The sequence below is a fragment of the Callorhinus ursinus genome, unplaced genomic scaffold (assembly GCF_003265705.2).
Source record: "Callorhinus ursinus isolate GAN/ISIS: 27379988/994484 unplaced genomic scaffold, GSC_fseal_2.0 scaffold22, whole genome shotgun sequence".
Lineage (NCBI taxonomy): Eukaryota > Metazoa > Chordata > Mammalia > Carnivora > Otariidae > Callorhinus > Callorhinus ursinus.
In genome coordinates, this window is record NW_027397084.1 from 14,620,610 (window position 1) to 14,643,922 (window position 23,313).

Consider the following 23,313-nt stretch of genomic DNA (forward strand, 5'->3'; position numbering starts at 1 on the left):
ACACCGTGGCTTATTTCTGGCCACCAATCCTCTTAGACAAACATTACGGCTCACTGTAAAATTATAATGCTGATGAGCTTTCAAGGCAAACCTTTTGCTTTATCATACAAGAAGACTCTGACCCTCAGTTTAACTTTCAGTTTTCTGAAATGCAGTTACACTACCAAAGTTTGCATTAACCTTTGAAACTATTGGTGGTTCAACAAATCGGAGAGCAAACAGAAAGCAAATACCAGTCAGGAGTCATTTAGCAAAATGCCTTTCTAAAGTAGTTTCAGGGAGTCTCTAACGTATAATTTTTTTCTTAAGAAACACCAACTAATTCTGGTACTTGCAAAGAAAAGGGGGGCTTAAAAATCTCTGTAAATTATACTAAAACTTTTTCAAAACAGCAACCATTGAAAAACAAAAACAGGATGATTCAACAGCTGAAGGAGAGATAATAAATGCTAAATTCCTAAGATACTCGATAAAAATTGTTTCTAAAAGCAATCTCATAGGGGTGCCTGAGTGGCTCAGTCGGTTAAGTGTCTGCCTTCGGCTCAGGTCATGATCTCAGGGTCCTGGGATTGAGTCTGGTATCAGGCTCCCTGCTCAGCAGGGAGTCTGCTTCTCCCTTCCCTCTCCCTCTGCCCCTCCCCCTCCCCTCGTGCTCCGTCTCTCTCAAATAACTAAAATCTTTAAAAATAATAATAAAATAAAAATCATAAAATAGTTTGTAATATTTTTCATATTATGTAATAGAATTTTTCATATTTCATATTACATTTTCATATGCCATTACATTTTCCAAGCCATTTTCCTTATGTAAGCATTAGGATTTTCACATAAGCAAATTGATCAGTTTTATGATTTGAAGCATGAAATGCTTAGCCGCCAGAAGAAACACATAAATGTGTTTCTTATACATGAATGAAGGCAGTTAAACTTCGTAGGTAACTCTTATAATTGTATCCTAGTTAAATATTATTTAATTTTACTAGGGCCTTGCTAAAAAAAAGAGTAAGTCAATATGGAGCCTGATTATCCAAGGTGTGCATATTTCTAAAACTGAGTCATAGATATGGTAAAAAGAAAATTAGTATGGCATGACTGGACTTACACGTAAGCAGGTATCATTTGACTAAGTGGAAAAACATGATAATTGCCATTCTCTAGGTAGTTTTTAGACTGATCACAAGATGGAACTCATTATACTTTTCTAAATAAGAATATTCAATTAAACAGTCAAGTTAGCAATGCTGCCGATACTAGTCAATGATAGGCCTGCATGATGATTAATCACTGAAAGAAAAAAATTAAACAATCTCTAATGGCAAAGCTGAATCCTAAAAGACACAATGGCAAAAACAAAGCCTCAGATTTGGGTTTATTTTTAATTTTATTTTCATGTCTTCATCTGCAATGGAACATTATTCATGAGAATGTAAAACCATAACGGCTGGTTTTTGTACTGGCAAGATAAAGGCTGAACTACTGATGTGCATCCCAACCGCCCTTCCCTCCAGCTCCCTCCAAACTCACCAACTATCCATTCCCAGGCCATCGCACACTGCCTCTCCCAGAAATGGCCCAACTTTAGCTCCGCCTGGTAGCTGGCACTCATCCTGCAAAGTCTATCTCTAGTATCAGTGAAAATGTCTCTAACACCTTCCTGATTCTATCACAACATTCCCTCCTCTCCATCCCTTATTTATACTGCAATTGATTCATCACCAGTAGATTATATTTATGAACATTCTCCCAATAGACACAACAACATACTTCATTATCCTAGCATCTCTGGAGCTAGCATATGGTAGCTACTGATAGGGGACTACCTACTGATAATGCTTACCTTCAGAAAGCCTGACTGGAAAAGAGATTCAATTTGTGATGCTTGTAACAAATATTTTTTAAACAATAAATTGATCTTCTGAAATCACTTCCTTTATTTATGTAAAGTATAGAAAAAAAAAAAAAAAAGCCCAGTCACTTTGAGTGAGGATGATTACCACTGCTATAAATAGCCTTCTATTTTGGCATAACCAGTAAAATCATTCTAATCTTAAATTATCATAGTACTAAGAAAAGATATTTCATTTAAATAAGAAGGAATATTTTTATTTTACCAAAACATTGTTATGTTCCACATTAAACAGACCTGGATCTAAATTCTAAATACTGGTGATAAATTAACAGTCATAATATCTTGTCATCTGGGTTCTAAAATACATGGGATTCCATATTATGCCATAAGATCATTAGGATTATATTAGAAGTACTTTCTGTGGCTGGTCTTCCCTTTTCCTCCAGTGACGAAATGCAAAGAGTTTAATACATAATTCTTTTTGAATGACCTTTTGCTTTAAACTTCTTCAAACTTAGGATCTAATTCCTAACCATTTAGTCACATTTTGGTCTGTCATTTCCTGGTCTCTGCTCCCAGTCGCTTGGGAGTTGTTTCTTCCAAGGTCTCCAATGTCCTCCTTCTACGTAAAACTAGTTCTCAGTCTTCATTTTCTCACTCTCTTCAGTGCCATTTCATGCTGCTCACCATTCCTTTCTACTTGATATTCTCTTCCCTCTGATTCAGCAACACTACGTTTTCTTGTTGTTCCATCCATCTCTCCAAATGTTCTGTTCTTTTCTGTTTCCCCAGATGGATCTTCTTCCTCCTGCACCCCAAATCATGGGCCTTCCTCAGATGTCTGTCCTTAGCTCTCAGCTCTTCTCCACGCATGCTGTTTTCTTGAATCCTCTGAAGATCCCTTCTCTCTGATGGACTCAGTGACCACTTTTATACTGATAAGTCTAAGTGTATTACCCGTAGTTGACTTCCCAGCTCTGCTCATATATCTCCAAGTGCTCAGCACACAGATGCACAGGACGCCCAGCAGGCCATCGAACCACCCAGATGGTCATTCTTCATTCTTTCTCCCCTGACCATCACCCTGTTTCTCTCAGTTGTCTGCTGGTTTGTTGTTTGTTTTATATCCCAGGCTGAACAGTTCAGAGTCATCTTTAATCCTGCTCCTTCATCCTCTGCCCTGTTGCCAAGTCCATTCCTTTCTTCCTTCAAAATGTCATCCCTTGGATTCAGTTTTCCATCCCCACCTGAGTTCTGGCCTTTATCACTCCACTCGGAGATTACCACCTCAGCTTCTTAGCTTCTACCTCCCTAACTACAGACCCTGCTCGTTTTGATCTATTTTTTGTAAAACTGATAGATTCAGTTTCCTAAAACATTATTTTTCAAGTTCAGATTGGTTAAGGGATGTACCCAATGTCATCAACTGCCATAAGTAAGAGTCAATGGTGCCACTTAAGCTCTGCCTCCTGCCACAGCCTGGGTGCTTTCCTCGGCCCCAAGTGCTCAAAGTCCAGACACAGCCTGTCTCACAGCTCTGTTGGTAATGATGGGACCAGCTTCCTGCTCCAATAGGCCTTTAATCTTCCCAAGTGGAGTTCCTGCAGTTTCAACCCTGCTCAAAGTTCTGGGACCTGATCCACTGAGGACTGATTAAAGGATCCCTGAAAATGCTGCTGAGGACATCCATATGAAATCTGCTTTTCAGCCAGCAGTTCTACTTAGTCTTTACCCAATTCTAGAAACAAGGTCTGGCTCCATGCCCAAATCCCTGCCTTGGTTTAGTGCTCAGTCCCCTAGTTCCCTGAGAAAGGGCTGCTCTAGTAATGGGGGCCCTCAGATCTTTAGGGTCCTGCCCCCAGCCCCTGTTACTAGATCTCCCTGATAGCAAAAGCCCAGCTGAGGGAACATTTACCTGTATTAGCTAGCCTGTAGTCTGGCTGGTGACACCTCATTGCCGGAGTCTCCTCCAAACTCCTACTGCTACAATTTTGATCAGCTGCCTGTTCAGGTCCTGGAAACTACCTAGATTCTAATTCCTACAGCTCTCCATCCCTGTCAGATTTATCCTATTCCCAAATGAGCTCCAGGTACACTATTTTCCTTAAATCCCAGAAAATTTTTATAAATTAAGAAATAAGTCTTACTCCTCTCATGATTTGGTTTAAAACCTCAGCTCCTTTCTGAAGCTGGCAATCTACCTCTTCCTCCTTCAAGGTTTAACTGAACAGTAGTCAATCAGTATGATTTGCTGCATGCCTACTATGGGTCAGGCTCTGAGTTGCACATACAACACTGCATAAGCAGGAAAGTGGGTAATAAACTAAAGCACGTTCCTGAGTTAGAATTCACCTTAAATCAAATAAAGATGATTTTTTTCAAAATGCATCGTTTTACAAAAAAGTAAAACTCCAAATCAGCCCTCAATGAGCACAGATGGATTAGATAAATCATAGTAAATTAATCTGCATTTACTCAGGACACCTGGGTGGCTCAGTCGGTTAAGCCTCAGACTCTTGGTACCTGATCTCCCAGTGGTGGGACCAAGCTCCTCCCGGGCTCCACTCTCAGTATGGAGTCGGCTTCAGATTCATTCACCCTCACCTTCTGCCCCTCCCTGCTCCTGCACACGCTCTCTCTCTCAAATAAATAAATTCAATCCTTAAAAAAAAAATAAATCTGAATTTACGCTTCCCAAATCTAGTTTGAGAAAGCACAGCTCTACACAAAATACGGCTACTTCTAATTCAGGAGATCCCTTTATGAAAATTATACTGCCATCTAGTGTCTGTCAACAGGAAAAACTAGTTCTCAGCTGAGAAACAAGAATACCAACAAAAACCATTCTAAGTAAAGAATGAATCACAAAATGTTCATGTATCTAAGCCAAGTGATACTGTCCAATAAACAAAAGAAATGTGTCTGCATTCAGTAAAAAGAAATCTTTGTCTTCCAACACTGAGACTGAAACCACTTAAAAGCAGGAAGTTGAGCAAAAATCAAAATGGCTACATTAATGCCTAAGGGAGGCTTGATTTTAAACTAAGTAACCTTTTTACTCTCTTCCACAAACCTTCTCTCCTCCCTTCTTATACTTTTGTTTCAGGAACAAGGAACCACCTTGAAAACATGATGAGGGTGGCTAGCTGCATGTACACAATTCCTGTGGAAACCAGCTAGATTCTGTATTTCCCTATAAAACCCCGGAGCCTCTTCCTCCAGGCGGGCTTGCAGTTTTGGAGGCCTTAGCCTGCTGCAGCCTCCTTTGCCCAGCAAAGCAATAAAGCTATCGTTCCTCTCTATAACCAAACTCTTGTCTTCGCATTACATATTTCAGCTCCCGAGCACAGGTGGGTTTTCAACAAGATTACAAGCATCATCTTATAAACTCACTGATACCAGGAAACAGGGTACCAGGTTCACAGGCAGTATGTTACTTGAAAGGAAACATTCAAATATATTGTTTAAGAAAAGAAGCCTGAAATTTATTTTCTTCCATAGGACATAAATGCATAATTCATTCTTCATATCAACTACTTGAAAATCAGCAATGAGAGGCTAAAAGAAATGACAATTAAGAAAAATTAAGCTTACCTGAAAGTGCAAAATTATTGTCCATATTAATCCCAAAGTCAACTTGGGATTTCCATCTGTTATGTCATCATTTCTAATATTCACTAATTTCACCTGTGTTATATGAAAAGAAGAGATAAAGCTAACTTTTTCAAACCAGCCCACAAATTACCTTTACCTACATAAAAACAATTCTAAATTACACAAAGAAAAAATCAAAGTGATCTAAATACCAGTAATCCTCAAAATACTGTTACTCCCTATCTCCACTCATTTTAGACTGCAAATTATAGAGTAACCAAAAAGGAAAAAACAAGTGTTACTTTGGCTTTTCTTTTAGAACAAGTATTAAAAGTACTCACTTCTCTGGGGGGTGGGAGGGATGGGGTGGCTGGGTGATAGACATTGGGGAGGGTATGTGCTATGGTGAGCGCTGTGAATTGTGTAAGACTGTTGAATCACAGATGTACCTCTGAAACAAATAATACATTATATGTTAAAAAAAAAAAAGAAGAAGAAGATAGTAGGAAGGGAAAAATGAAGGGGGGGAATCGGTGGGGGAGACGAACCATGAGAGATTATGGACTCTGAGAAACAAACTGAGGGTTCTAGAGGGGAGGGGGGAGGGGGAATGGGTTAGCCTGGTGATGGGTATTAAAGAGGGCATGTACTGAATGGAGCACTGGGTGTTATATGCAAACAATGAACCATGGAACACTACATCAAAAACTAATGATGTAATGTATGGTGATTAACATAATAAAATTTTAAAAAAGTACTCACTTCTCAAGAGAAAAATACAACTCAAGTTGAGAATTCTTAAATACTTGAGATTTTAAAATTAGATATAATTTTGTCACTTGAAAATAAGCTTTATTTTACTCTTACCATTAAGAAACTGTTCTGAACCATAAAATAGTTCTGAACCATAAAAGTTTAATAACTTTCTCATACTTCTGTCACAAAGTGGGGAAAAAAAATCTAGCAACATTTTTCTATTTATCTACCATAAATTGTTACCAAGATAAATAAATATATGTCACTGGACATTTGGAAGGCTGCTCAAATATAAAAATAACAACAACACTTATTAACTATCAAATAACCAAGCTTATTAACTATCAAGTTATGCATTTTTAGGTAACCAAAGACAGTAATGATACCTATCATTTATATCCTGGATAAAAATAATTAAATATCATGAATTAAATATGATAATAACTAACATCTTACTTCCTGGACAATACACTGCCAAAAACATTTCAGACAAGGAAACATAATTAACCATCAGCTCTTCTGGAAACTTCCACTAGAATTAAGAATATTAAGGTAAATAAAAATAACATTTAACCTATTCAAGCACTATTTATCGAAGTTTAAAAAATAAAAGCACTTTAATGTTCATAATAAACTAATGAATAATAAAAAATAGTGTTTACCTCTCCCCATTTCCCTCCCTTCCTTTTTCCCTTACTCGATTAACAAGCAAAATGTTGCCACCTCTGATTTCTCATTGTTTTCAGTAATTTTCCATTCTCCTGATTTTCTTTTTCTCCTTTTTTCTACTAACTGAAACATTACCAATACTTTGCCTTATACCTCTACAATACCACAATGCCACCAAATCAAGATCCCATCCAATATGGTGTTCATTCCTTAACATGATTTCTTCTAAAATCTCAAGCTACTTGGAGACTGTTGTCAGAAATATTATTTTATCTTTAACTACTTTTGATTACCGAATATTATTTCTATAAAAAACAAAATATTGCCTTACCACTACTAAGTATTAAAAATGTTTACACTAAGTTTTTTTAAGTATTATATAAACTTTTTTTAATAAAATAATTTTATACACTAAGTATAAATAATAAAGTATTGCTCCACTACTAAGAACTGTTCATAGGCATTCTTAACATTCTGTTGCTACTAAAATGTCATTAAGCTTCCTAGGCAAAGCATTCCAATTCTAGCAGAAGGAAAATCAGTAGCTCTTATTCAGATGGAAATGCAGCCACTTATAATTCCTCTGGGCTTACACCTACTATTAACTTCTTTTTCTTTGGAGCAAATGTTTGAACATATTTTTAAATATTTGTCTCACAAAACCACAAACTTAATCATTATAATTCACAAATTTAACCTTTTTATTCCCTGACATGTTTCTATGTAGATTTACTCAGTCACATATGTTTATAAGATTATAGTCTTTGAAAAACATCATACCTGGCGTCTTTTCAAATAGTCAAGTGCAATTTGTACATTCTGTAGTCTGTGAAAACGCATCCGACCTTTTTCTCTGGGCTAAGAATAGAAAAATGCAGGGTATAAAAAACACAATAGTTTCTGATACCACTGACCATACTAAATACACTTATGATAAATATACCCTATAAATATACTTTATGCTCATCTTAACATGTCAAAACAGTATTTACTATTCAGGTAAACCCATTAGATTTTTTTTAAAGATACTTTTATGATTTTGTATTAACTGAAATTGAATTTAAACAAGTAGGGATTTCTCTGAATATGTTTTATTTAAACATATGCTTTATTCTATATGTTTTATTTAAACAAAAGAAAAAAAGAAAATACCATAGAACATATAGACTTTTTATAGTCACTATACTACAATTCTAGCCTACAGTTTATTAGCTTTGGATGCACAGAAAGAATTAAATACCACTCCCCATTTTGCCTTAATAAACTCTATTGTTAAGCAGGTTTTTATAATTATATATGTATGGCATGTTAATGAAAATGAGGTAAAGTAGCATGCAATTAGTATAAAAATCACCAAGAGGGAAAAGACAGAGTTTTACTTAGTCATGATAGAGGAAGAGAGAAAAGCAATTAAAACCATATATTTCCTCTTTATTTTAGCTTTTTCACAAAATCGGTTGGACTCTAATAGTTTTACAATGCTTAGGGATGGACATGATTATTTACTGTCTCAGGAAAACTGACAGTCCATAATTCTTTTCCTTGATGCCATTTTCCTTGAGAAATGCTACAAGTTTGCAGAAGAAAAACATAAGGAGATAGAGCTGAGAAGATGCTTAACAAAAATACAAAGAATGGAGTTGAAATTTACCACATAAAATCTTCCAAAAGGAAGAAAAAAAAAACTGACAGCTTAGCTTCTCAAATATGAATAGGTTATTGAAGCCAAAGGCACCATAATGAAACAGACAGCGGACTGCAGAATGGAAAAATAGGTTCTATGTAACAGGTAGAAATACTGTTGATGAATTCATCCACTGGATCCAAAAAAAAAAAAAAAAGGCACAATTTCCAATGGAATTAGGGGCACTTGGGATATGGGTGACAAAAGAAGCATATCTGTCTTGCAAAGGTGGGCTGAAGTCAACTAAGTGTCATGAAGATGAAACAGCGCTGTGGGTTCTACCAGGACTCCAAATTTTAAAACCTTCCCCCCTTCTAAATAAAACAAGACATAGAAAATACATAAAGAATGTCCAAATACCTACTGCCAGTATGATTTAAAGCATAAACTTAAATTATAAATAAATTTCCATAAGTCCCTTCAAATAAGGCAATAGTTGCCACATTTGAAATATAAATTCCAGAAGTGGATTTGCATAAAAATTAGCAAGGCTAGTTGTCAAGATTTCCGTATTTATATAAAAGGTATATAAAATTCTTTAGCTAAAATGCCATCATATAATTTAAGCACCTTTGTTCAATTACCGTGCACTGCACAGTAATGTACAAATAAATTTAAAGAGAAAATATTCCCTTCTCCAATTTTCTGGTACACACACAATCACCTCACTGTGGGTTTTGGTCCTTTCTCTAATTTTCTAAAAAGGAGCCCGAACCCGTGGGTTACATCTCTATCACGTTAGCGCTCAGCACACTGTCATGGCTAGGTTAGTCGAGTTATGGGGGCTGACACCTACCCCCTTATCCTCATCCTCCACATCCTCATGCTGTTCACATTCGCATGCTTCTGTGGCACTCACCAATCGTAAGGTCTTCAAAAAATCTCGCTCCCTTGGCTAATGAACATAACAGACAGAAGATAGGACAGCAAAGACACAAGACAGACCAGAAACGAAAAGAAGAGCATGAACAGAACATAATGAAGGAGAACAGGTAACCAAGAAGGGGAAGTAATGTTCACAAAAAAGGAAATGACACCTGTGGAATGGGTTAGACCATTTTTCAGAAAGCAATGTTTCTTTCTTTGCTTTTTGTGAGTCTTTTAATATGTGGTTATATTATGCATCCAATATCCGCTAAGCAAAAAAACCCCGAAGGTAAAAAAGAAGCAAGAACAAAAATAGTAGTTTAATTATAGAATGGATTATATAAGCAAAGTAATCAAAGTGCTTCAATCGCCCAAATTCACATCATTTGAAGTCTGAAAATGATTAGGAAGCTATCCAGAACTCTTTTTCAGGCAGAATTCACAGTGCAAAAAAGGTGAATGTGTCAAAAATCTGAACAGTGTCTACTGACAACACACTGGTCCCATGTGGACAGGATTACATGTTCTTCAAACTAAATTAAGAAATTTAAGACTTACCAAGGTATCTCCCGAAAGAACCTCTAAAAGGGAAATTAAATTGTGTCCATCCCTTAAGTCTTCATAGAGATCATTCACATGTTTTCGAACCTACAGAGAGAAAAGCAATTTAAACTTTTGGTCCTAAACCTGGGATCATCTTTAACACTCAGACAAGAACAGGGACAAGTAGAAAACATTCCTCATATGGTGTTCACTCTCACAGTGAAATTTTCATTGTTATTCTCTCATTACTTAAAAACTAAACTTAGAATTTAAAAACCAAAAACTAAAAAAGAGCAAATTTCAAATTAATAACTCCTAAAGACACATAGAATTGTTATATTTTTAACATACGAGAATTAGTATAGGATTGGCCAACTACATGGGGTTACAATTTTTTAAATACAGGCAACGGCAGTGACCTTCATGATTACTGGTGTAACAGCCAGGGCAACCTCAGCAGGAGGGGCAAGTTTTTACCCCTCCCCCCAACCTGAGTTGGTCTTCCTATTTTCTGTGCCACAAAACCCAGGATGCCAGAGACACACACTCTATACTTTAAAAATCTAGAAATATAAGCCAGGTGAAGGGTCCATGAGACTCTACATAATTACTATTTTTGAAACTTCCTTTTGAGTCTATACTTATTTCAAAATAAAAAGTTGTTAAAAATTCACATGCATCAAGTTGGAAAACCTCTGCCCAAATCCTCCCCTGTACAACATCAATCTTCTTGTGATGGACATTTTTTATAACCATGTTAACACTTAAACTAAAATAGCTTCTTCCTCCATTCCACAGGCCTGATTGAAGCTTGTGATTTTAAGAGCACAAACCATCAAAGATTCCCCAAAAGCTTTCTTCGGTCTGCCAAGGAGGGATATCTCCTGTAAATACTTGGCCTGCTGTAAGTTTTGTGCTGGAGAGACAAATGTCAAAGCAGGCTATTAAGATGGCTGTTCCACAGTGGTGGGTTGGCATGTTTCCATTTTCTCACCTTTTAGTGACTCTAGGCTGCGTTACTTTGTGCTGCTCTCAGGAAAGGAGCCAAGGAAGTGGTCTAGAGACAGACACAAGAACTCTACCTACATTACACATAGGGCACATGCCCTATGTGCTTGCCAGGTGGTGGAGTAAACTCTTAAAGGTTTTGTACATATGAGTCAAACTTTTTTGCACTTCCAAAATGTCAACTGAATATACAGCACAAAATAATACAAAGATCTAAAATATGATCAAAACTATCTGAATACATAACAAGCAAATAAAGGCCTAATGGAAACTGGAAGGCAACTTTTTATGGTTGAGTTTTTCATCCTAAAAAACTTTAAATGCTATTAAGTTTTATCATCTTAGTTGACTATATACGTTTTGCAGTTTTTTTATTAGTGCCAGAAAATATTTTTGACTAATGAAGAAAAAATTCCCTTATGAGTTTCTTATCATAGTTATTAGTTCCTATGTGTTTTTGCCCAAATCACAGAACTTTTCAGTATTCAATTAACTATCTATGTATGCATCATTAACTACAAATAATATAAGTATCAAACTTAGACTCAATAGCTCTAAATAACTGCTAATATCAATAATACCTATAAAAATGGCCAGTAACACTGAAAGTTAAATTATTAAAACAAGTGTTCCCATCTTCACAGACTGACATTTTATTCTGATTTCTTAATTCCCAAGAAATATCAGTTGAATCTTTGATGTCACAAGATAATGACACAAAAGTAAAATAAGGTTTAAAAAATACTTTATTTCCCTTAAAAAAAAAAAAAGAAGAGCATATCATAACACATTTTGGGCAGTCCTAATTTAGAAAACCTATAAATATCAAAAAAAAGTTATGAAATGATTATACCTTCCATTAGAATATTTACCTTGGGATATCATTAAATGACAATCCCCTCAAGTCCTTAATTATATTTCAGAGATGAATCAGTTTTCAAGGATCTTCACAGGAACACATCTACTACATGCATGACACATATGCATGCAGATAAGCAACTTAGTGAAATGCGTACTAACCCTTACTTTTCTACTCACATATTAGAGCACTGTAAGATTCCCTTAGTCCCATTCCAAAGTATAGTGTAATTTATAAGGCTAAGGAGCTACTTAAAAACAAGGCAGAAGAGCTCTGCTTATAAATTTCTATACATGAGTGCATCTAAATCTATGTACTTCTCTATGTATCTCCAGTGTAACCAGAAAGCAGCCTAACTCTAAAAGGGTCTGAACCTAAAAGGGATCACAATTATATAAACAATATTATGTAGTTCCTGATCCTGGCCTAAACTCACAAAATAAATTACTTTATTGTACAGGTCTGACATTCTCAGCCCACAATCAGGATGAGGCCTCCTGAGAGGCCTCCTCACACAGCGCTGAGAATTCTGGGCTCTCCAGTCCACCATACCCGCCCACACCCGCCAAAGCCACATTTCAATCCACATCCATTTCCTATGTCATTCTCACTCCCAGACAGTTAAAGATGAAGTGTGATTCAGAACACGTATTTCATAGGAAAGCAATTTCACAACTTGCTTTGCCAGACAAAACTAAATCTTCTTTCTAACATCAAGGAAACCTTCCAAAACCAGGTGTCATTTTTCATCACCATATTTATGCAACAGTAAAGAAAAATTAAATTAGGGGAGCCTGGGTGGTTCAGTTGTTAAGCGTCTGCCTTTGGCTCAGGTCATGATCCCAGCGTCCTGGGATCAAGCCCTACATCGGGCTCCCTGCTCCGCAGGAAGCCTGCTTCTCCCTCTCCCACTCCCCCTGCTTGTGTTCCCTCTAATGTTGTCTCTCTCTCTCTCTAAAATAAATAAAATCTTTAAAAAAAGGAAAAAAAATTAGGCATGTGTAGAAAAGATAATAATAATAATATTATGCCATGCAAAACCAAGTTAGGAAAAAAGAAAACATGTAATAAGGGAAAAATAATTAGGAGGCATGCACTGTAGTCTAGCTTCTGCTGCAGGTCTCATGAACTAGCACAAGGAGCCTAAACTCTCTAGGCCTCAATTTTCTCATCTGCAAAATAAAACGTTAAACACAAGGCCTCTAGTTCAAACTAGACAACAAAAATTCTATTATCTGAAAATAAAATTATCATTTTTAAGAAGCAATGTTGTCAACTTAAAAGAAAATATGTAAAATGGAAAGCTGTTTTTAAGTCTTATGGCTTAATTTCTTAAGAATTTTAGGAGAGGGATGCCTGTGGTGCAGTCGGTTGGACATCTGACTCTTGGCTTCAGCTTGGGTTGTAATCTTGGGGTCATGGAATTGAGCCCCACATTGGGCTCCATGCTCAGTGCCGAGTCTGCTTGGGACCGTCTCTGTCCCGCACCCCCCGCCCCGTCTCTCTACAATAGATAAATAAATCTAAAAAAAAAAAAAAAGAATTTTAGGAGGAAATACACAAATAAACTAAATTAACTTCTGTAATGCCTGAAAAAAATGCTGAGGCTTTGTTTATCATGTAATACTGCCTATTTTTCTTGTCTCAAGTGATTATTCTGAGGGTTCACATAAAGACTATATATAAAAAATGCTACATAACTGCAAGATACCATTATCATCGCCTTTACCATCCAATGTGAAACAAATGTCACCATTATGAACAATAAATACAGTGATGCCTGGCTGGCTCAGTCGGAAGAGCATGCAACTCTTGATCTCAAGGTTGTGGGTTCAAGCCCCAGGCTGGGTATAGAGATTACTTAAAAATAAAACCTGAAGGGTGGAGCAAGATGGCAGAGGAGTAGGAGACCTGGATTTCATCTGGTCCCAGGAATTCAGCTGGATAGGGATCAAACCATTCTGAACACCTACGAACTCAGCAGGAGAGCGAAGAAAAGAATAGCAACAACTCTCTGAACAGAAAAGCAACCACTTTCTGGAAGGTAGGATGTGCGGAGAAGTGAATCCAAGGCGATATTCGGGAGGATAGACAGCAGGGGAGGGGGCCTCTGTCAGCCACTTCTGGCAAGTGATAGAGCAGCGGAGCACAAAATCGGAACTTTTAGATGTCAGCTCCGCTGAGGGACATTGCTTCAGTGGCTAAGCAGGAGGTGGAACCCTCGCGGGACAGTGTGGTCTCAGGACCCTCGGGGTCACAGAAAGACCAGGGGTGCCTGAGTGCAGCAGAGCTCCCAGGGATCGGAGCAGGGAAGCCGGCTGCAGAGACGGAGCCGAGGCGCGGGCTCGCAGCTCCAGATTGCCATAAACTGTGATCGGGGACACAGTCAGGCCACTGCTCCTCCAGCAGGGACCCAACAAGCGGCAGTTCCAGGGAGACTCCCCTTCCTCCCATGGGAGGAGCCCACCACAGGGATCTGCTGGGTTTGGAGACTCCACACCTGGTCATGTGCCAGAGATAGAAATGCTGGGTCACAGGCCGGGTGAGCACAGAGTGTGGCCGGAGACCGGGGAGATGGGAGTGATTGACTGCTTTTCTCTGGGGGTGCACTGAAGAGCGGGGCCCCGAGTTCCCGGCTCCTCCTGGGCGGAGATTGGGAGGCCACCATTTTCGCTATTGTCCTCCAGAGCTGTACGGAAAGCTTGCAGGGAACAAAAGCTCCCGAGAGCAACCCCGAGCAGATTACGTAGCCCGGACAGACAAGGACGGGGCAATTCCGCCTCTGGCAAAGACATTTGGGAACCACGGCAATAGGACCCTCCCCCAGAAGATCAGCAAGAACAGCCCGCCAAGACCAAGTTTACTGATCAATGAGAACGGCAGAACTCCACCGCTAGGGGAATACTGCACATAGAATTCACGGCATTTTTATCATGATTCTTTAGTCTTTTAAAGTTAATTTTTTTAACTGTCTTTTTTTGAATTTTTCTTTTTCCCTTTTTCAACCAACATCTTATCAATCCCTTTTTTAGAAAAAAAAATTTATTTTTCATTTTTAGAGTCATATTCTATCCCTTCATAGTAGTTACCCTTACTTTTGTCATATATATATATAAGTTGTTCTCTCTTTAAAATTTTGAGATACAGTTTCTTCTAACAGATCAAAATATACACTAAATCTCTAGAACAAAACTGTTCTAGTCTCCTGCCTGATCACATTCCCTCCCCTTTTTTTCTTTCTTTTTTTTTAATCCTCTTCTTTCTTTTTTCAAACAACTTCTTATCAATTCCTTTATAAAATTTTTTATAATTTTCATCTTTACAGTCATCTTCCATCCCTTCATTGTATCAATGCTTATTTTGTACATATATAACTCTTTCTTTCTTTAAAATTTTGGGAGGCACTTTCTTCTAACAGACCAAAATACACCCAAAATCTAGTGTGTGGCACTGATCTATGCACCAGCCTGATCATATTTAATCATATTCTGTTTTTTTTGTTTGTTCTGCTTTTGTTTATTTTTATCTTTTTCTTTTTCTTTTTTTTTTTCTCTTTCTTTTTTCTTTCTTTCCCTTTCTTTTCCCCTGGTTTCAGGTCTTTTCTGATTTGTTTAGAGTATATTTTCTGTGGACGTTGTTACCCTGTTAGCATTTTGTTCTCTCATTCATCTATTCTCCTGTGGACAAAATGACAAGATGGAAAAAATCACCTCAGCAAAAAGAAGAAGAGGTAGTACCGTCTGCCAGGGACCTACTCAATACGGACATTAGTACCATGTCGGACCTAGAGTTCAGAATCAAGATTTTAAAGATACTAGCTGGGCTTGAAATAAGCATGGAAGTTATTAGAGAAACGCTTTCTGGAGAAATAAAAGAACTAAAATCTAACCAAGTCAAAATCAAAAAGGCTATTAATGAGGTGCAATAAAAAATGGGGGCACTAACTGCTAGGATAAATGAAGCAGAAGAGAGAATCAGCGATATAGAAGACCAAATGATGGAAAATAAAGCTGAGAAAAAGAGAGATAAACAATACTTGATCACGAGGGCAGAATTCGAGAGATAAGCAATACCGTAAGACGAAACAACATTAGAATAATTGGGATCCCAGAAGAAGAAGAAAGAGAGAGGGGGGCAGAAGGTATATTGGAGCAAATTATAACACAGAACTTCCCTAATGTGGGGAAGGAAACAGGCATCAAAATCCAGGAGCACAGAAAACCCCTCTCAAAATCAATAAAAATAGTTCAACACCCCGACATCTAATAGTAAAATTTACGAGTCTCAGAGACAATGAGAAAATCCTGAAAGCAACTTGGGAGAAGAGATGTGTAACCTATAATGGTAGAAACATTAGACTGGCAACAGACCTATCCACAGAGACCTGGCAGACCAGAAAGGACTGGCATGATATATTCAGAGCACTAAACAAGAAAAATATGCAGCCAAGAATACTATATCCAACTAGGCTGTCATTGAAAAGAGGAGAGATAAAAAGCTTCCAGGACAAACAAAAACTAAAGGAATTTGCAAACACGAAACCAGCCCTCCAAGAAATATTGAAAGGGGTACCTCTAAGCAAAGAGAGAGCCTAAAAGCAGCATAAACCAGAAAGGAACACAGACAATATAGAGTAACAGTCACCTTACAGGCAATACAATGGCACTAAATTCATATCTTTCAATAGTTACCCTGACTGTAAATGGGCTAAATGCCCCAATCAAAAGACACAGGCTATCAGATTGGATTAAAAAACAAGACCCATCGATATGCTGTCTTCAAGACACTCATTTTAGACCCAAAGACACCCCCAGATTGAAAGTGAGCAGGTGGAAAACGATTTACCATGCTAATGGACACCAAAAGAAAGCTGGGGTGGCAATCCTTATATGAGACAAATTAGATTTTAACACAAAGACTGTAATAAGAGATGAGGAAGGACACTATATCCTACTTAAAGAGTCTATCCAACAAGAAGATCTAACAACTGTAAATATCTACGCCCCTAACATGGAGCAGCCAATTAATAAGGCAATAAATAACAAAAGCAAAGAAACACATGGACAACAATAGAATAATAGTGGGGGACTTTAACACCCCCCTGACTGAAATGGCAGATCATCTAAGCAAAAGATCAAAAAGGAAATAAAGACGTTAAATGATACACTGGACCAAATGGACTTCACAGATATATTCAGAACATTCCATCCCAAAGCAACGGAATACACATTCTTCTCTAGTGCCCATGGAACATTCTCCAGAATAGACAACATCCTAGGTCACAAATCAGGTCTCAACTGGTACCAAAAGATTGGGATTATTCCCTGCATAATTTCAGACCACAATGCTTTGAAACTAGAACTCAATCACAAGAGGAAAGTCGGAAAGAACTCAAATACATGGAGGCTAAAGAGCATCCTACTAAAGAATGAATGGGTCAACCAGGAAATTAAAGAATTAAAAAAATTCATGGAAACCAATGAAAATGAAAACACAACCGTTCAAAATCTTTGGGATGCAGCAAAGGCAGTCCTGAGAGGAAAGTATAAAGCAATACAAGCCTTTCTCAAAAAACAAGAAAGGTCTCAAATACATAACCTAACCCTACACCTAAAGGAGCTAGAGAAAAAACAGCAAATAAAGCCTAAACCTAGCAGGAGAAGAGAAATAATAAAGATCAGAGCAGAAATCAATGAAATAGAAACCAAAAGAACAGTAGAACAGATCAACGAAACTAGGAGCTGGTTCTTTGAAAGAATTAACAAGATTGATAAATCCCTGGCCAGACTGATCAAAAAGAAAAGAGAAATGACCCAAGTCAACAAAATCATGAATAAAAGAGGAGAGATCACAACCAACACCAAAGAAATACAAACAATTAAAAGAACATATTATAAGCAACTATATGCCAGCAAATTAGATAACCTGGAAGAAATGGATGCATTCCTAGAGATGTATCAACTACCAAAACTGAAGCAGGAAGAAACAGAAAACCTGAACAGACCTATAACCACTAAGGAAATTGAAGCAGTCATCAAAAATCTCCCAACAAACAAAAGCCCAGGGCCAGATGGCTTCCCAGGGGAATTCTACCAAACATTTAAAGAAGAATTAATACCTGTTCTCCTGAAACTGTTCCAAAAAATAGAAATGGAAGGAAAACTTCCAAACTCGTTTTATGAGGCCACCATTACCTTGATCCCAAAACCAAAAAAAGACCCCATCAAAAAGGAGAATGACAGACCAATATCCTTGATGAACACGGATGCAAAGATTCTCACCAAAATACTAGCCAATAGGATCCAACAGTACATTAAAAGGATTATTCACCACGACCAAGTGGGATTTATCCCTGGACTGCAAGGTTGGTTCAACATCCGTAAATCAAACAACGTGATACAATACATCAACAAAAGAAAGAACAAGAATCATATGATCCTCTCAATAGATGCAGAAAAAGCATTTGACAAAGTACAGCATCCTTTCTTGATCAAAACTCTTCAGAGTATAGGGATAGAAGGTACATACCTCAATATCATAAAAGCCATCTATGAAAAACCTACAGCGAATATCATTCTCAATGGGGAAAAACTGAGAGCTTTCCCCCTGAGGTCAGGAACACGGCAGGGATGTCCACTATCACCACTGCTATTCAACATAGTATTAGAAGTCCTAGCCCCACAGCAATCAGACAACAAAAAGAAATCAAAGGCATCCAAATCAGCAAAGAAGAAGTCAAAATCTCACTCTTTGCAGATGATAGGATACTTTATGTGGAAAACCCAAAAGACTCCACCCCAAAACTGCAGAACTCATACAGGAATTCACTGAAGTGGCAGGATATAAAATCAATGCACAGAAATCAGTGGCATTCCTATACACCAACAACAAGACAGAAGAGAGAGAAATTAAGGAGTCGATCCCATTTACAATTGCACCCAAAACTGTAAGATACCTAGGAATAAATCTAACCAAAGAGGCAAAGGATCTGTACTCAGAAAACTATAAAATACTCATGAATGAAATTGAGGAAGACACAAAGAAATGGAAAAACGTTCCATGCTCATGGATTGGAAGCACAACTATTGTGAAGATGTCAATGCTACCTAGAGCAATCTACACATTCAATGCAATCCCCATCAAAATACCATCCATTTTTTTCAAAGAAATGGAACAAATAATCCTAAAATTTGTATGGAACCAGGAAAGACCCCGAATAGCCAGAGGAATGTTGAAAAAGAAAAGCAAAGCTGGCGGCATCACAATTCTGGACTTCCAGCTCTATTACAAAGTGGTCATCATCAAGACAGGACGGTACTGGCACAAAAACAGACACATAGATCAATGGAACAGAATAGAGAGCCCAGAAATAGACCCTCAACTCTATGGTCAACTAATCTTTGTCAAAGCAGGAAAGAATGTCCAATGGAAAAAAGACAGTCTCTTCAACAATGGTGTTGGGAAAACTGGACAGCCACATGCAGAAGAATGACACTGGACCATTTCCTTACACCACACACAAAAACAGACTCCAAATGGTTGAAAGACCTAAATGTGAGACTGAGTCCATCAAAATCCTAAAGGAGAACCCAGGCAGCAACCTCTTCGACCTCAGCCGCAGCAACTTCTTCCTAGAAACATCGCCAAAGGCAAGGGAAGCAAGGGCAAAAATGGACTTCATCAAGATAAAAAGCTTTTGCACAGCAAAAGCAACAGTCAACAGAACCAAAAGACAACCGACAGAATGGGAGAAGGTATTTGCAAATGACATATCAGATAAAGGGTAGTATCCAAAATCTATAAAGAACTTATCAAACTCAACACCCAAAGAACAAATAATCCAATCAAGAAATGGGCAGAAGACATGAACAGACATTTTTCCAAAGAAGACATCCAAATGGCCAACAGACACATGAAAAAGTGCTCAACATCGCTCGGCATCAGGGAAATCCAAATCAAAACCTCAATGAGATACCACCTCACACCAGTCAGAATGGCTCAAATTAACAAGTCAGGAAACGACAGATGTTGGCGGGGATGCGCAGAAAGGGGAACCCTCCTACACTGTTGGTGGGAATGCAAGCTGGTGCAGCCACTCTGGAAAACACTATGGAGGTTCCTCAAAAAGTTGACAACAGAGCTACCACATGATCTAGCAATTGCACTCCTGGGTGTTTACCCCAAAGATACAAATGTAGGGACCCAAAGGGGTACGTGCACCCCGATGTTTATAGCGGCAATGTCCACAATAGCCAAACTGTGGAAAGAGCCAAGATGACCATCGACAGATGAATGGATAAAGAAGATGTGGTGTGTGTGTATATATATATATGTACATATATATACACACACATATATATACATATACAATGGAATATTATGCAGCCATCAAAAGGAATGAAATCTTGCCATTTGCAACGATGTGGATGGAACTGGAGGGTGTTATGCTGAGTGAAATAAGTCAATCAGAGAAAGACATGTGTCATATGACCTCAGTGATATGAGGAATTCTTAATCTCAGGAAACAAACTGAGGGTTGCTAGAGTGGGGGTGGGGTGGGAGGGATGGGGTGGCTGGGTGATAGACATTGGGGAGGGTATGTGCTATGGTGAGCGCTGTTAATTGTGCAAGACTGTTGAATCACAGACCTGTACCTCTGAAACAAATAATGCAATATATGTTAAGAAAAAAAAAAAAAAAGAAAGAAGAAGATAGCAGGAGGGGAAGAATGAAGGGGGGGAAACTGGAGGGGGAGATGAACCATGAGAGATGAGGGACTCCAAAAAACAAACTGAGGGTTCTAGAGGGGAGGGGGGTAGGGGGATGGAAAAGAGAAAATTAAATAAATAAATAAATAAAATAAAACCTTAAGAAAAAAAATGAGCTACATTAAAAAAAGAAAAAGAAAAAAATGAGCTACAAAATAAACAAACAATAATAAATACAAATACATACACAATGAACTATTACTAGGTACCTTACCCTGTCTGTGTGCAAGTGCTTTATAAATATTGGCTCATTTTCCTCATCACACAAGCTTGGGATGAAAGAGAATGTTAATTAACAATTAAAAATCAGCAAATTAGCATTATGGGGAACAAGTGGCAGTGGATGAAATGAGTAGAAATAATTCGAATTCTCTAGAAATATCTAATCAAGTGACCAATTTATGAAGAAAAAAGGAATTAAATAGTTAAACTGACACAGAAAAGCTCTTTATTTTGCCCTAAGTCTGAGTCATAGACATTTGGCCTGGTAACTTTCCTTCACAGATGCCAGTAGTCTTAACCTTCCACTTCAATTTTTAATAAAACACTCTTTCTTCTCGTTTTGGAAATTTTCTCCCTGTGAGACAAAAATCTGTCTGAATCAATAGTGCTGGGGGAAGTGATGAGCAAAATGAAAGCACTCTGAAATACTCTGGGATTAAATTATATAACCCGAATTACATAATAAGGACGAAGCATCATTTTCTGTATTTCATACAATTCTCCCAGAATTTTGCAGTGCTTTTTTAAAATGTGTGCGCTGCACTGCATCTGCAGCTCACCCCTAGAGGGCGCTAATCCTTTGCTTAAGAAGAGTCTCTTAAGGAAGAAAATAGAGTACAAAATGGTGGGAAGGGCACACAGGGAGAGAGATTCTAAACAAGAGGCTGGTGATGATGACATAGGCAATTTGCAATTCATTTTTGAAAAAGAACAGATTATGCCAAGTCTGTATGATCTAAATGGTTTATCTGAATCAAAAATACTACTGTAAAAATTTTATTTTGTTAACTTATAATTGTTTGGTTTTTCATTGGCTAAATCAAATTCAACTCTGAAGATAAGATCATCATATAGCTGCTTATTTAAGTAAATATATTTAAGACTGTCTTTTTCAAAAGCCTGATTTTGTACTGATTGACGTGAATCTAGACAAATTCCACAAAAATGTTACTTCCCATATTTAAATTTATAGTTACCATGTTTACTGAGCATCCATTACATGCCAGGGCATCATTTAACCTCTAAGGGTACCAAAATGAATAATAAGAGAGCACCACCTCTTAAAGCCTGCAGACTGAGTTGACAGCAATGTAGAAAAAGGCTTAATGTTCCAAGGGGAGAGAAGAGCAAGAACAAAGAAAAGAAGGCAAGCCTGCATGCAACAGTGCGTGAGATCCACGGAAGGAAAGAAGCCTGAAATCAGTGAAATGTGAGGCAGAAGGTGAGGCAGGAAAAGATGGACTGGAGGCATGGCAATTTTATATGCCACTAAAGGAAGCTCAGAAATTTCCTAAGCAGAGAGAACCAGTGAAGGCTTTTAAGCAGAACAAGGACCCAGGATCTCTGACCAATATAAAAGCTTCTTTGTAAAATATTATCTTGAACAAAAATAAAATAAAGTGTTATCGTGAACAAACCCAAATCACAGATAAAGCCGCTGAGGGTCCAATCTCTACACAATAATGGAGGAAAGGTCTCAGAAAAAAGCAGAGAGGGCATGCTATCAGAAAATCTTGGGTAAAATGCACACATGCCAGCACAGCAAGGAGCAAAACACCAGCCACAAAAAGCATTCACAGTCCTCTCTTAAAGAAGTCCTACATCGAAAGGATACAGTATTCGGGAAAACAACTAGCTATCTTTAGAAAGGAACATAAATAATAAAAGAAGGCTTGTCCCAAATAGGATCGCCTCACAGCCTACTAATTGGGTGAAAAGAAGGGGGACACAGTCAGCTTCAGTGAAAACTATGAATTAAAATGTTTTTCAATGCAATTTTTTTTTTTTTTACTTCAAACAGATACACTCATGAAAAATAAGCTACCACATTCTCCTGGGAGAGCGCCTTAGAAATCCTAGTTCAAAAAAATAAAAATAAAAATAATCTATCAATATGTTACCTTACCAGTTACTGATGAGTGATGCTTTTAAAATCTACAGAAATGCTTGTATTCTCTTGGATAGTTATGAGACAGGGAAACCGAAGGGACCCTATTAAAGAAAAAGCTGTTTTTTTCTTTTGCTTCTTTTCCTGCTTCTATTCTTGCTAAGACTTACATGCCCCCCCCCTTACACATGCTTTAATGTATGTCTTCCTTATAAAGGTCAAGGAGTTAATGATTTCTTTGGAGTCTTCCAGCCCAACAGATCACATCTAAGGAGTGACTGGGTATGGTTGTAATGAACGTTCTCCAAGACGAATGACTCCAAATAGCTTGACACCAAGACCCATTGCTGCAGGGCATAAGTGACTTACAGAGGACACCTGGGCACTCATCCTTGTTGGACAAGTTCCTGGATGCCTATGAGAACACATACACCAGACCAGACCACCCACTTCAATAAGAACTCCAGACCACGCCCCCCACGGCCGGAAGCCTGGCTGGCTCAGTCAGTGGAGCCTGCCACTCTTGATCTCAGGGTTGTAGGTTTGAACCCCGAGTTGGGTATAGAGATTAAAAATAAAATCTTTAAAAACAAGAAACTCCAGACC

General features: G+C 37.9%; 1 protein-coding gene across 22 annotated transcripts in view; it reads right to left on the reverse strand.

Annotated features, from left to right (window-relative positions):
• The window catches only part of DST (dystonin), a 478,114-nt gene that overhangs the window by 213,662 nt on the left and 241,139 nt on the right, over positions 1-23,313 (reverse strand). For 18 of the 22 annotated variants that reach the window (XM_073905137.1, XM_073905154.1, XM_073905136.1 and 15 more), the window contains 3 exons: positions 9,978-10,067; positions 7,649-7,726; positions 5,444-5,536 (listed from right to left, as the gene is read on the reverse strand). In XM_073905137.1, the coding sequence (XP_073761238.1) occupies positions 5,444-5,536; positions 7,649-7,726; positions 9,978-10,067 (261 nt within the window). Of the gene's footprint in view, positions 1-5,443; positions 5,537-7,648; positions 7,727-9,348; positions 9,448-9,977; positions 10,068-23,313 lie in introns of all 22 variants that reach the window. The other 4 variants (XM_073905151.1, XM_073905152.1, XM_073905153.1 and 1 more) reach the window with 2 other exon arrangements.